Raw genomic sequence first — 15193 nt, forward strand, 5'->3', positions numbered from 1 at the left:
AGAGCTGGGAGCCGGGCCAGCACGATGGCAGAGCTGCCGCCCAGATTCCCCCAGCTGGGGGAGCTGGGAGCCAGACAAGTGACGTGGCTGTTGCCCAGCTTCCCCCAAGTGGAGCAGGGCTGGAAGCTTCGCTGGTGGGACGGTAGAACCTTTCCCAGTGCTGGGTGTCATGAAGCAGCTGTGAGCCACAGCTGCCCCACCCCCACAGCAGGATGCACCCCCCTCAGCAGTGTGGCAGTCCCCACAGGGCAGCCACCTCCTAACTCCAATGTAAAGGTGACCATCCATCCCTTTTTGGCCAGGACAGCGTCATTCCCCCATGTCCCACATTTGGCTGGGAAGAGATACGGTCACCCTAGTCCTGTCGGAGCATAGTTAAGTTTTGGCTCTCAGAATCATTCCTTTGGTTCAACAGGAGAAATTTTCACACGTGTGCTTGGAGTAATCTGAACTTAAAGTTTCCTGTTAGATTCAGGCATTGGGTCTAGAGTAGAGCATTGCAACTCCTCCAGAATTAGATTCAACTTGTTTTCTCCTGTTGGGTCCCCTAGATTTTAAATGCCAAAGAGTGCACATGCCAGTGTCCTGGAGTCACTAAGGCAGATCCTCAACTGATGTAAATTGACAGTTGCATTAAAGGCCACAGAGCTATCTGTGGTTTGAAGTTCACAAAGCTGAGGACCTGCTCCTGTATGTACAACATAAAACATTCCTGGCAATGACATATCTTGTATAAACAAGAATGTCTTATGATAGGAAATAAATACCTTTTGGTGGGGAAAAAATAAACCCACACTTTGGAATCAGAGAGTTTACATTATTAAAAATATCATGCAAATAGACAAATACGGAGACTACTCAGGCCTGTGACATAATACATTGCTGAAAAAGGTTAACTTATCTATGAACAAATAGTGAGTAATAGTAGTACTTATATAACTGTCTTCAGAGTGAGAGCACATCATATCTCTTCAGCCACCAGCTTGGAGACTGATACACCACATACATATGGAATCATAATGAAAGGGTGCTGGCCCCGTCTAGTTTTCTTGCTGTACCACCAGTTCTGTGAAAGGCCAAATAATAACAAAAATATCAGCTTGCTTCCTAATGGATTCCTGTAATTCCTCAGGCCTTTTGGGGACCTAGCCCTAACTGCCATATTCAATGCCACCAAGATTCATAGAACCCCTGTTCGGGTATCCATGTTTCCACTGCTCCATCCCCAGTTGTCTACTTTCCTACTAGTGAATATACACTAAATTCTTTCACATCCAGCAACCCCAGGAGGTTCCCAGATATTCATATATTCTAGAGGTAGAGTGGTATACCCAGCAATGCAGAACACTAAAGAAAAACAAAAATGTACACAGAGTACTTTATTTACCAAGAGTAGCATTGTACACTGTAAACTTACACTGTACGTCCTATATTTGTTTTTATGTTCAGTATGCTGTACTTATGGAAAAGGTAACTAAAATTTACTTAGGGTTAAATGACGGTTATTTGAGAGTTCCAGATAACAGAATGACAGTGATGAAAGAGTCTCCTCTATGCAGTCATCTCAGCTTAGGCAGTTGGGTGACTAGTTCATGCCCAGCAGGATCCTCAAACTCTCTCACCGAGGGGGCCCCAATTCAGAAGCTGTGTGCCACACACAAAACAGCTGGAGGAGGAAGTAACAGTGGTGATGGTGCACCTGATAATAGTTAGGCCTGTGGACAGAACCCAGCTCACTCACATCCTGCGTAAGTGCTCAATACCACCACGACCTGAGATGGAGGAAAATCTTGAATTTGGTCTCCCTCATATATGCAAAGTGCACTATAGACTGTGTTATTAGTGATGGAAGAAACCCCAGGAGGTCATCTAGTCGGCGGCAAGGGGCTATTCTGGAACCAATCTTGTTTGAAATGTTCCACTGTGCATAGACATAGCTATTATAGTAGCAGAATTTGAACCTAGGTCTCCCACAGATAACCCTAACCACTGGTCTACAGAGTCACATTCATGCTCCCTTTGGTCCAATGCATATTTAAATTACAACAGGTTCGGGACAGCCATCAAAAGGAAAGGAGGTAAGCATATATACCGTGGGATACTGAAACAGCATAACACACGCCTGAACTACATGACTTTTTTCATTTGAGTTTCTTAAATCATACACCACCACTTCACTAATCTTTTAACTTCCCTCCAATCCCTCTGTATTAAGAGTTTAGTGATAAGAACACTTCTGTTTTCAACAATTTCTTTGGTATCTCATTTACCACTGACTATTACTGAATACTGTAAAATATTTAGAGCTACAGTTTGTATAAAAATTAAAATGTGGAGTATTATACATGACCAGGAAAATTAATTCTCTAGGGGCCTTTCAATGTGATGGTAAATAAAGCAAAAAGGGGCACGGCTGCAAAACATCAATAAGGATGCAGTGAGACGAGTGCTTTTGCTAATGTGTTTTACTGACTGTTTTGCTACTTCATGAAAAGGGGATTAGAAAATTGGCAAGACAATAGGGAAATAATACCTCATGAAAACGGAGAGATTTTTCTATATGGCAAAGGCTTGCTCATGTTCAAGCACAACAAAGACTGAATACAAAATCATTTCATTAACAAAGGAGATATTGTCAAAATTCTAAAATTAGGGTGGGTTTCCTTATCCCTGTGCTCAATTTTTCCATGTTAAACTTTTAAAACTTTGGGACAGCTCATATTTTAAAAGTGATATACAATTAAAAACAGTATGTTTAACCGAAGCATATGGAGAAGTTAGCAGTTGCAGTCAAAACAAAAAACAGGAACTGGAAGAAAAGATAGCATGTAGGGGACGTTTCTTGTAATGGTGTCACATGCTATAGCTTCTCTCTCTTTCCATGAAGTTACAAAGCTATGACTTGTCTTTTGAACCTTGTATTCTTTTTCTACAGTGTCCCAGAAAATTATATTTTTAATTGTATCCTGCAATCTAAAACTTTTCTGATTTACAAATGAACCCAGTAAGACACATTCATCCTATCTTTGTAAATCCATTTTACAGATATTTTTATTTGCCTGGGGTGGGTGGGATTGTTGTGTTTGTTTGTTTCAGTTATTTTATTTTATTTTTTTTTAAAAAAAAAAAAATCAATGCAACTTACTTAAGCAGCACTTTAAAAACAAGCTAATGCTATTTTAAAAGGTTGGGGTAGTTTCTCTTTGAAACAGAGCATTCTGATTTTTATTTCATTAGATCTCTTCCTCTACGGTTAACACAACCCTCAAAACAGTTATGCACATGTATGAGATTATTCCCAGGCGTGTCCCTAGGATTAGGGCCTAACTCAGATGCAGGCCACATGCTCCGACACACAATACACAGACAAAGCATAATGTCAAAGCAGTGCATTTTTAATCCCTTTAACAAAAGAAACATTGTTATTAATAAGCTGTAATAATTACACTGTCAGTTTGCATCTGTTTCTTTGTGAACACTGTTGATACAAAGAATCTTATCCTTGTGAATAACTAAAGGGTAACATCTTGTTCATCAATTAACATGTAATAAATACATACATTGCAAAGCTTATTTCATCACTGTAGGTTACCAATGGACAAGCCTGAACAGTCAAAAGCAGCAAACAATGAATGGAAGAGTCACACAAATTATAATTATTTTACAAAATGTTTTTATAGAATCATAGAACACTAGAACTGGAAGGGATCTCAAGAGGTCATCGAGACCAGTTTCCTGCCCTCTTGGCAGGACCAAAAACCATCTAGATCATCCCCGTTAGGTGTCTGCCTCACCTGTTCTTAAATATCTCCAGCAATGGAGATTCCACAACCTCCCTAGGTAACTTATTCCAGAGTTCAACCACCCTGACAGTTTGGAAGTTTTTCCCTAATGTCTAATCTAAACCTCCCTTTTTGTAGTTTAAGCCCATTGCTCCTTGTCCTATCCTCAGAGGCCAAGAAGAACAATTTTGCTCTGTCCTCTTTGAGGTACTTGAAAAAAAAGTTATCACACCCCTTCTAAATCTTCTCCTTCCTAAACTAAACAAGCCCACTTCTTTCAGTCTTCCCTCATTGCTCATGTTCCCTACTCCTTGAATCATTCTTTTCGCTCTTCTCTGGACCTTTTCCAATTTCTCCATGTCTTTCTTGAAATGTGGTGCCCAGAACTTGACACAATACTCCAATTGAGGCTTAATGAGTGCTGAGTAGAGTGGAAGAATGATGTCTCATGTCTTGCTCTCAACACTCCTGTTAATACATCCCAGAATAATGTTTGCTTTTTTGGCAACAGCATCACACTTTTGACTCATATTTAGCTTGTTGCCCACTATGACCCCTAAGTCCCTTTCCACAGTACTCCTTCCTAGACAGTCACTTCCAGTTCTGTATGTAGGAAGTTGATTGGCTTATGCTTGTCTGCATCAATAGGAAGAAACAAAGATAACATGCCTTCCAAAAAGAAAAAAAGAAAACATTGTACAGTGACCCCAACTACATTCTGTGTTTTAAAAGACAGTTTAAATTGACTTATAAATCCATCCCACGTGGGAGTCTTGCTGGGAGCAAGAGTAGAGTGTTACTGAAAGAGGGGGAATAGTATTTAAATTCTCAATTACTGAAAAGAAAAATTTATAGGACCTGGACTGAAGCAATCTAAAAGGCTTGAAAGTTTGGGCTGGAACCTATAGGGCAAGAAAGTCTGTGCACATAATGCAAGAACATGGTAGTTAAAAATAAATATTGATTTAACAAACAAAATGCATGTATTGACTTTGTACTGTGTTAAGTTCACAGCCCAGCAGTTTGGGAACCAGAACAAGATATGTGGCTAGTGCTTCGGACTGGTTGGCAAAGATATGGTAGACTGGCAAGAAGGCTGACAAAAGGTACTGTTGTAGTTATATTAACTCAAGGATATTAGAGACAAAAGGTGATATCAGTCTAGTAGACGATATTATTCCACACACCTTGTTGCTCTAAGAAGTACTACAATGATTAATTCTGTTCATGATAAAAATAAAGGTGAAGTCTGGAGCACTGAACTTGGGAAGGGAGTACATTAACCTGCCAGGATTCAACTTAGGCAAAAATTCTGCAGCTGACAGCAGCAGTATACTAATGGCCTGACCCAACTCTCACCGACACCAGTGAGCTTCCCATATGATTCTGTGAGGAGGTCCTCCTAAAGTAGTACACTAAGTTTTACATTAGGAAAACTTACAAAGGAAATACAGTTAGTTTGGGCCTATAGCAATAATAAAGTCATGGCAGTGTTTAGGTGCAATTAAATATCTCATCCTTTAGAAGTAAAAAGCAAAAAGAACAGACAATACTGTTCTAGCTCCAGAAGAATGATAGTGATACCTATACATACTGGCATAACTGCAAATAAACATGACCAAACTGCCGACAAGTGGCAGCTCAAATGAGGAACACAAACAACTTGTACAGAGAAGTAATTTGCATCCTTCGCGTTACTGGCCGAGATTCTAATTTCAGAGGGAAGCCTACCAGGAGAGCTTTTTTTACCTTTACTTTAGCATGTTAAGCCTCACTTCTCCTCCACCACTCCTCTTCAAATAAAGCACAGTAAAGTATGCTATACCCAGGAAGAATGGGTGCTCAAGGTGAACCATTAAGGTGAAAGTCATATTTTTATTAATGCCTGACAAATCTTTCATAAGACCAAAGAATACTTCCCCCTACAACTAAAAGTTCAGTTTCAATATATATCAACTTCACTCTCTGGCTGTTCTGCACTAGCAAACACTGACAGATTCATAAAATACCACTGATGTGCAATATGTATAAAATACGACAAGGCTATTTCCTTGAGCAGCTTAAACTAGTTCCAGGAGTATGTTAAACTACCTCTCCCTACCACTTCTGAAAAAAAAAATGGTTTTAACTGAAAATATATGTATCAGTATAATAAATGCTATTCTGTTCATAAGATTTTATAACTCAGCTTTACAAAACCCATTTTCCCCCAATAGTTTAAAAAATAAAAACCTGCACAGTTCCTTCCACATATCTATCCAGATGCCTAATCCCACTGGGACACATCTTCAATATCCTTATGAATCTCCTGAAGTGACCCTTATGGCCCTCACTAGCATATTTAGAATTAAAACCAGATTCACACTTCACATACAAGAATGAATCACACACAAAAATAGGATATATAGATTCATCAGATAGGTTACACGACCAGTTTTGCATAAATCTTTGAGCTATGCATATTCATAAGTAAATTTTCATACCGCAAGGAGTGGGGGGCTGTGACTAGGTCCATTAATGGATATTAGCCAGGATGGGCAGGGATGGTGTCCTTAGCATCTATTTGTCAGAAGCTGGGAATAGACGACAGGAGATGGATCACCTGAAGATTACTTGTTCTGTTCATTCTCTCTGGGGCACCTGGCTGGCCAGTCACAAGACAGAATACTGAGCTACAGCAGTAACTGCTGAGGAGGGTTCTGGAGCCCTCCTCCCCATTCTAAATTGAGAAAAACTCCCTCCCACCACATTAAGATGCCACTGTCTTCACAGGGGACTATTTACTGCAGCAGAAGAGTCCTTTGGGGAAGGCTGCATTTTAATAATTGGAGGTGCCCATTTGCAGGCTAATCTCAGCCCCTCCAAGTGGTAACTCCAAGGCTACACAAACTACTCCACAAATTACAAGCATATCCCAATCGCTTGTTTCACCAACTTGAGAGTACTTACTCCCCTGTTCTTAGCCTCTAAATTCTCTGGTCTCCTGCTTTCAAGAAATTCCCAGCCTCTGACGTCTCATCTCTATGCTTTCTCCATCTTGCTCCTCAGTGACCTGACTTGCTGAGCACCCAACACCGGAACCTCTGGCACTGAGGTTTGGCATCTTTACTCATTAGGGGCACAGATTTCCTCTTCCATCTATGAGAAACTGATTCACCCTCAACCCTTTCCTAACACACTTTGCTTGTGAAAACAAAAAAGCAGTCCAGTAGCACTTTGAAGACTAACAAAATACTTTATTAGGTGATGAGCTTTTGTGGGACAGATGCTCTTCTGCTCATCACCTAATAAATTATTTTGTTAGTCTTCAAAGTGTTACTGGACTGCTTTTTTGTTTTCACAGTATATAGACTAGCACGGCTTTCTCTCTGTGACGTTTTGTTTGTGTGACCTTTGTGCTCCTGAAAAGTGCATGAACTGGATTCCCCAGGGCAAGCATTTATCTGGAGAACAAAATCAGTGCGTGCTAGCCTGCACAAGACTGCTCTGATCTTGAGATGCCACACCTAATGGCTAAGTGTTAGCTGATTTTGGGCAGTCTCATAAAGCTGCCAGAAAGGTGGAGATTTGGCATACTGCCCAATTGGGAACTGGAATGATACCAACAAACATATTCCACATAGGACTTTAGATAATCACTATTACTATCAGCTGGGGCTTGATTTTAACCTATGATCTAGAGCGGAAAAGATCTACAACTCTCAAATAAATTTTTCTCTGTTTCCTAGTACATTTCTGGTTGGTCCCAACAGCATTCTGAGCATACAGTTTTTCCCCATTCCACCTGGTATGGGTCAGTGAACAGAAAATTCTTCATTTACACTGCACACAATATATTGATTTATGCTTTTCTATTATAATAGGAAAACAATATGTTATCCACATGTCCACATACAAAAATTATTAGTAAAATGAGCCTTGATTTAAAATACTTCCACATGCCTTAAAGAAAATCATATTGTTTTATGTCAGGGAAAGATGTAGGGTTGTGCTCAGTAAGTGCTAGCAAAGCATTATCTCCCTCAATGAGCTATTTTATTACAAAGAAAAATAAAGATCCTTTAAAAAAATTTCTAAATCATGCTCCAGAAGTGTTACTCTCCAGACGGTAACCTATACATGTAGGTTCTCTCTTCATAACATTCCTGAAAAGTAGACTTCTCTATATTATGATAGAGGACCCACCTGTAGAAGTGAAAATACAGCTGTATTTCCCTTTAGTGAGCTGGCTGACCAATCACGTCAATCAGTGCAAACAGTTGGGTTGGTTTTCTGCTATGGACCCTTGTCTGCTAGAAATAGTGCTGACAAGCAGCTCATCATGCACTCTTATGGTACCTCACATTTTCACAGATTTTAAGGCCAGCAGGACCAATATGATTCATGTAGACTGACCTTTTGAAGAATCTCCCCTAGCAATTTCTGCATCCAGCCTACACCTTTGGTTTGACCAACAACTTTCTCTCATATCATTCAGAAAAACATCTAGTTTTGATGTAAAGACTTCAAGTGATAGAGAATTCATTATAACCTTTATAGGCTAATATTAAAAGGATGGGTCTGGGAGCCAGGTGTTCTGCATTCTAATCCTCATTTTGGCACTAGTTTACAATGTAACTTTAAACAAGTCACTTTAAACATCTCACACAAATATTTAATGGGATTAACGCTGGTCTCCCCCAAGGAGAAACTGTGAGCTTAAATTAGCTATTTGCAAACCATAAGGAGATTCTAAAATCAAATGTGGCAGCTTTATTTTCACTGTTAAACGACAAGAGTGATGCCCAACGTGAGAACAAGGCTAGCATAAACTCTGACTGAGTCAAAGATTTTGACTATAGTATATATTATATAAAACACAGGCAACAACCATTTTAAACACTTTTGATAAATGAACAGACCACACTGATAACCAGATGGTAGATCGCTAATGTGCTTATAGGTGCCTTGTAACTAATTCTGTTTTGATACACTCAGCAGTAAACTTGCCCCATGCTCTTCTGACCATATTTTACAAGTACCAAACAGATACAATGTTATATCCTCTTCTTCTGGTCTGTTTCACTATTTACTTTTCCAAAAGATCCATTTTCCACCGCTGCATTTGAAAAGTTCCAGTCAATTGGACTGAGGAGCTGCTGAGTCTTTTTGTAGGTCCAATATGGGTTAAGTATGAATGTAAGTGAACATAATGCCATGAAAAAGACAGTAAAATATGCAAGTCCCATATTTTCCAATACATCATACCAATTGGAAATGCACACCCACCATATGTGGTAAGTAACGACCATACGACAGTGAAATAGATGGATCATTAACCACTGGTTTGCCTTCCAAAAAAGGGTATTAGACCAGCCAATCTGGAAAATACAACAAAAAAATAAGATTTCTGCTTCAGAAAAAGCCAGACAGTGTTTTCTATAAATAAAATATATATTTAGCTTTCCTGATGTGTTAGATGTAAACAGCCATACCCAAATACTTTCAATCTTTTTTCCTCTGGAATCCTAACAAGTGCTATATTTTATAATATATAAAATCTTTTGTCCACAAGAATTATAACCCATTTCATAAACTATGGGCATACAGAATCACTTACACCCACATAGTTTATTAAATGGTTTATAGAGGAATATAATCACAACAAGGCAATGCAGCAAGGGTTAGCAGATCTGGGAAGTTTTGACCACCACCACCACCACCACAAAGCATGACAACTGCTCTAGCATCTACAGCAGGCGCTGGCAACTCTTGGCACGCAAACTGATTTAGTGTGGCATGTGGAAAGGACTCTGGCCCCACACATCCTCCCTCAGACAGCATGGGAGGGGGCAGGAATATGGGGCTGGGACCAGAGCTCTGTTACAGAGACCCCGCACCATGGAGTCCCCGGCTGCAGCATAGGGCTGGTCCACCCCCTTGAGCTCGCAGCACACAGCTGAAGCTCCTGCCCCTCCCCCCAGCCCCCTTCCACAGCTTGGAGCTCATAAGCAAACTGACTGGTGTGTCACTGATAGGCCTTATTTTTTATTAATGAAGCTGCTGTAAGTAGGGCTAGTGCAACTTTAAAAAGTATCAGTGACACCCAAGCCATACATAGAGGCCAAAAGCTCAAATTTCAGCACTCCACTTGAGAAAGGTTGCTGACCCCCGATTTACAGGCACAATTGCCCCATTTAAGCTTTTATCAAAAGCATTCCAGAAGGGCTGAGGTGAGCTGTATTTTTTTTTTTAAACTTTAGTACTGATTAAGGGTTGGGAAACTGCGCTGTTTTCTTCTCTCCCTGCAAGATCTCCAGGATTCTGTTCTCCCCCACTACCCACCTCCCATCCACAGAGGTATACAACACTCATGTGTGAGCACACATCTTTATCCTCCAGCAGTAATTTAGTGGCCTAGCTGAAGAATGTTGGGCCAGAGGACCTAGCTTTGTGTTACTACTTAAGACTTAATAAAACACCCTTTAAGATTAGAATTTAATCATTAATCTTGGGATATAGTGCATGAGACCAAACAAGTGAGTCAGAAAAGGAGTTTGTTTGTTTTTTTTTTAAAAATGTTCACTGTCACTGTGTTTCTTTTCTATGAAATAAAGAAAAAAATTTAAAAAAAAACTAACTAACTAGTTTTAAGATGTTTTAATTAAGGGTTCCCTTGGTCAATTCATTTCCAGTTTGGAAGGAAAACCACCTACCTTGTACCCCAAACTCATAGTCAAATTTGAAGGACATTATTTATTTGTTTGACTGCATGCATATTTGTGGGGAAAGGAGTAATGAGGCAACACTTTCAAAGAAAATGCCTGAAAAAGCCTATCACCAGTAATTAAGACATGATCATTAGCAATTTCTTACCTTTAAAAGTACCCAGGAAATGCAGGTTGAAGGAGTGCTCATCTCAAGTAACAGTCCCATCAAGGGCAGATAGTGCCCAGATTTTATATTTGTTACCAGCCCAACAAAGCCACAAAGGGCAAATAAATGATGAACTATCAAGAACACATCAAATGTCCTGAAAACAATATTAGATAGAAGAACAGCCACATTTTCAAGCAAAAAGAAGCCACCAGCTATTAAGCAATGAAACCAGCTCCAATTTTGCTGTGAGTGCACTACATCAGCTTGAAAAACTGGATCTATGAGCAAGGCCCACAAGCCAGCAATCCAACTCTGAATTCCAAACACGCCACGTGTGATAGTCATATTCCAGAAGACCTTCTCCTTTGCTGACAAAGCACAGTAAGTGGCACTCATCCATGAGGATAGCCAATGAGCTAGAAGAAATATTCCCAGGTACATGAAAAAACCAGCTGCTAGTAATGTCAAACGAACTTCCCATAGAACATAGTCCCAGTCAAATATGGTTCTGAATGTTGTATCATCATTTGCAAGATGCATTTCTTCCTTCTATAATACTTCAAAAATGCAGGAGAGAGGCTGAAGCTTCTTACACACACCTTGGTCTACTTTAAGGCAGCTGGACCTGTGATGTTACGTACAACAGGTACCCATCTGAAATTAAAGGAGAATTGTAAAGAAAGGCTCTATGTGTATGTATAAAAACATACATACAGCCATTCTTGAAAAGTCATTTATGGAAGCTTACTAATTTCACTACCGCAAACAGTTTGTCCTTACTGGTCTTTCTTCCGTTCCTATTATTTCTACATATATAGGATGCACACTATTTTTTCCCCCATTCTAAATTATTCCTGGTTGAAATGTTTTGCTAGCACTACTGCACATACTCTTAATATAAGTTCATTTGCAGATATCCCCCAAACAGCCTGTTCCTTAGAGAACCCTTGGCAATTGTTATATAACCCAGATTTATTACTTCTAACAAGGTTCACACTTCACCCTCACCCCATCAAAACAAACAAACAAACCCACAGACTTACAATTCTTTAGCAGCATTTTTAAGCACCATCAAATCTTCACATTTACCTGCAGAGACTTTGCGAGTCTCCTGCTGAGACATACACATACAGTTGATACACTATACATTAAAGCTACAACAAATAGTGCACTATGAGTAATAGACTCAGAGGGGTAGCCGTGTTACTCTGTAGCTTCACAAACTACAAACAGTCCTGTAGCACCTTAAAGACTAACAAATATAATAAGATTTTAAACCTGGTGAACCTTTCTAAATGGATCCTCCTGGGTTACCTGTTTTTATCTTTATTTTAAAACTAACAAATATATTAGGTCATGAGCAAGGATTTATAAAGTGGGGGTGGTGGGGAGAGAGAATTTTTTTGTCTTTAAGGTGCTACAGGACTGCTTATTATTAGGGTACTAAGAGCCTAACTCCCATTTACACTAAGGCCACTTTACAATGCCTGGAAGTATATAAGAGCCTTGAATTCTGAGAGCAGAATTACATTACCTCAGTGTAAACGGACATAGATAATAGACATATGTTATAGTATATACACACACTATTGTTCCATCAAAAATAAATGAAAGGAAATAATACAGAATATATAATATATTTCCAATATTAATAGACCTTTGAAACACACAAGACAGTACTTTTTCTTCCATTATGAGAACTTTATAAATCTGTTTAAAAGCTTTTCCTGTCTGCAGTCCTATGTTAGAAAATCAAAATTTAAAATTTAAAAATTAAAAAACCCTGTTTGATAAGAGTTCTTTCTTGAGTTTTCAAAATTACATATGCAGTATCAGAGGTGTGCATGTTGTTTTGTTTGCAATTTGGAGTATCAGGCACAAAAAAGGGAGCATAATTCAACAAAACCTTATTCTAGTAAATGAGACTGTTTACATGAGCAAGAGGCTTGCAAGAACATCTTCTTCTCAACAGAATCAGACCATTTTCCACCAGGGCATTTATTCCTTAAGTTAAGTAAGAGAATAAGATAGAGAAATTTTTCTCTATATCATCTCCCCCAGCCACACAGTTATTAGTTACATAGTCCAGAATTTTCAAATTCAGAGGTACACTAAAACTTCCTCCATATGAAGTGGTTTAATGTCACTTAACTTTTATGTTTATATAAAATATTCATAATCACTAGTTCATTTTGCTGATGCATCACTCTGGTCAGCACCACTGGTGGTGCAGCATAAATACAAAAATTCTTGAATGACATAAATCTCTGCTCCCCAGTATAATAAATCACGGGGGGGGGGGGGCAGTAGCCTCACAGCAACAGAGCAAAGGGATGTTGCTTATTTTTAGTCTCATTTACACCAGAGCAACTCCACTGCCTTGCACCCGGGCGCAGTGAGAGTTAAGCATCCTCACTTGATACATTACACTCTCTCTGGGCACAGATGCATACAACCACCCAAGCCACAAGGGAGTGGTGAAGCAGGTCCACTACATCGGCAGAGTTACACTGTCCTGGGAACCTTCCCCTCTCCTCGCACAAAGCCCCAGCAAACCAGCCAGACTCACTCCGGCCCTGTAACTTCCGCCCCACTAGGCGGCCCGAGTGCCTTTGCCCCGGGAAGCTCATACCCAATACCTCCGTTAGTCTCCAACGTGCCACCGGACGCCTGGTTGTGCCCACCCCAGCAGCTGCACACTGCATCGCCCCCTCCGCGCGCTGGCTCGCACTTCCCACAGGCCGCGCGCGCACTCACCCCGGCGCTAACGCTGGCGCTGGCCGGCCTCCGGCACCCCTCCCCACCAGCAGCAGCGAGGCAGCGCGCGGAAATCATGTGCCACGGGGCGGGGCCGGGACAGGACACAGCGCGTGTCACGCAGCGAGCCTCGCAGGCCACTTACCGGCAGCTCCTCAGGCCGCTCTGTGGGCTCCGGGCGTCCTGTCAGGCGCTCGGCTCGGGGCTGTCTCCTCGGCGGAGACGCTGACGCCCTAACATGCCCCCGCCCCGCGGCTCTCTGCAGCTGGGACAGCCACACCCAAAGGCCGAGCCGCTTCCTGCTGCCGCGCCCAGGGGCATAGTGTCCCAAACCCGGCCCGGCCCGGCCCGCGCTTACCGGCAGGCAGCGAGAACGGCTCACGTGCAAAGGCCGGCGGAGCCCGGCGAGCCGCGCTGCGTAGGAGGTCGGCGCTGGGCTGGGCTAGGCCAGGCCACGCGGGGGCTTGACTGCACCGCCGCCAGGTTTGCGGGCTGCTGCTGGGCGAGAGCAGCCGGTGCTCCCCTGCCCGGGGCGTTCCCCGCTGGGAGCAGCCAGTCGCCTGGGGCGGCTGCGGAGCTCGGCGGGGAGGGGCGGCTTGGCCTAAGGGGGAGCTGAGGGAGACGCAGCGAGCTCGGGCCGGTTGGCGGCGAAGGGACAGGGAGGAAGAGACTAAATTAACCGGGGGTGGGGCGGGGTGAGCGCCTCGAACGGCTGCTTTCTACGGACGGGGGATGGAGACTCTTCCTCCCGAGTTGTGGGGGTGGGGGAAGGGATTTGCAGCAGCTCCCACGCAGGCCTCTCCTTCCAGGCTGCCCATCCTCCCGCTTTCCCTCCGCGAGAGGACTCGTCTCGCCATTGGCTCCGGCGCTGCCACCTCACTTTTCCGTGCTCCGCACGGGCTGGGAGGCAGGGCAAACCCGGGTTAGTTTCGCGTCAGTTTCACTCTGCAGCGGCTCCCGCCCTAGGGGCAGTGTTGGGATTCTTGCTTTTTTAAAAAGAGGAGTTGTCTGTTTAATTCTCATTATTAGGTTTTATTTAGGTATTTTGTTCAAGCCTAAATGTTCATTTTAAGCAATCTGGCATTGTCTCTCAAGACAGGGAATTTATTTCCATACACCCTGCAGCAGTAGGAAGTAAATTTAATCCCAGTAGAGTTAGTCATTTAACTATCTGCAACAAAGTTGCTGTTTAACGGGCTGAATGTCTGTTCCCTTCCTTTCACACTGACTGCAAAATAGCCCCCACTTCAGCCACCTTGATAGTTCAGTATTAGTCCCTTTAGCCCTGCAGCATGTGGCTCCAGAGCTTCTCCAAGTCTGAGCTGAAATGTCTCAAGAGATCATTCTTATTTTATTCAGTTAATAGTTACTGTAATAATTCAGGTGGTAATCTTTGAAATTTGTAATTCATCTGTTAGTTTTTTCCCAGTACTCACGCTCCTTGGTAAAGGACAATGAAGATTAGTGGATAAAATCTCTGTTAAAGCTAGGTGTTAATTATTCTGCAGTATCCTACTAGACACAAATATATGCAAAGGGCCACACTGTTGCGTGTCTTTTATCTGTCTTTGCAGCTTCCTTTCTTGTTCTTTGAAAAATTCCTCTCCTAATTCAGATGCACCTTGGAGTGACTGAATTTCAATAGCTTTCATTCATATCGGTGCACATCACACACCTTATTGCTATACTAGGTGAAAGCAAAACATATGTCGGTAGTCAGTTGGGTCCGATGATGACATCTTGAGCTTGCACAGGCTCATGGGTTGTGGACTCAGGTGGTTGAGGAGTCCAAGCTT

General features: G+C 41.9%; 1 protein-coding gene across 7 annotated transcripts; it reads right to left on the bottom strand.

Annotated features, from left to right (window-relative positions):
* Positions 1-3226: 3226 nt before the first annotated feature.
* CLN8 (CLN8 transmembrane ER and ERGIC protein) lies at positions 3227-14156 on the bottom strand. 7 transcript variants are annotated; one of them, XM_074991194.1, is made up of 4 exons: positions 13543-14156; positions 11684-11751; positions 10638-11294; positions 3227-9142 (listed from the first exon to the last, which is right to left on the bottom strand). In XM_074991194.1, the coding sequence occupies exons 3-4, from the start codon at positions 11178-11180 to the stop codon at positions 8819-8821; spliced, it is 867 nt and encodes a 288-aa protein (XP_074847295.1). In that variant the 5' UTR covers positions 11181-11294; positions 11684-11751; positions 13543-14156; the 3' UTR covers positions 3227-8818. The 7 variants fall into 7 exon arrangements, with proteins under 7 accessions (XP_074847295.1, XP_074847296.1, XP_074847301.1 ...); XM_074991195.1 differs by lacking the exon at positions 13543-14156 and adding an exon at positions 13280-13330; XM_074991200.1 differs by lacking the exon at positions 11684-11751 and having other exon boundaries at positions 13756-14156.
* Between the last annotated feature and the right edge of the window lie 1037 nt (positions 14157-15193).

This window comes from Carettochelys insculpta, chromosome 3 (genome assembly GCF_033958435.1).
Source record: "Carettochelys insculpta isolate YL-2023 chromosome 3, ASM3395843v1, whole genome shotgun sequence".
Taxonomy (NCBI): Eukaryota; Metazoa; Chordata; order Testudines; family Carettochelyidae; genus Carettochelys; species Carettochelys insculpta.

Coding starts and splice junctions, on each gene's coding strand:
- CLN8 (XM_074991200.1), bottom strand. CDS start 11,180: ATGCATCTTGCAAATGATGATACAACATTCAGAACCATATTTGACTGG. Junction 9,143..10,637: donor TTTCCTGGGTACTTTTAAAG/GTAAGAAATTGC, acceptor TGTATTTTCCAG/ATTGGCTGGTCTAATACCCT.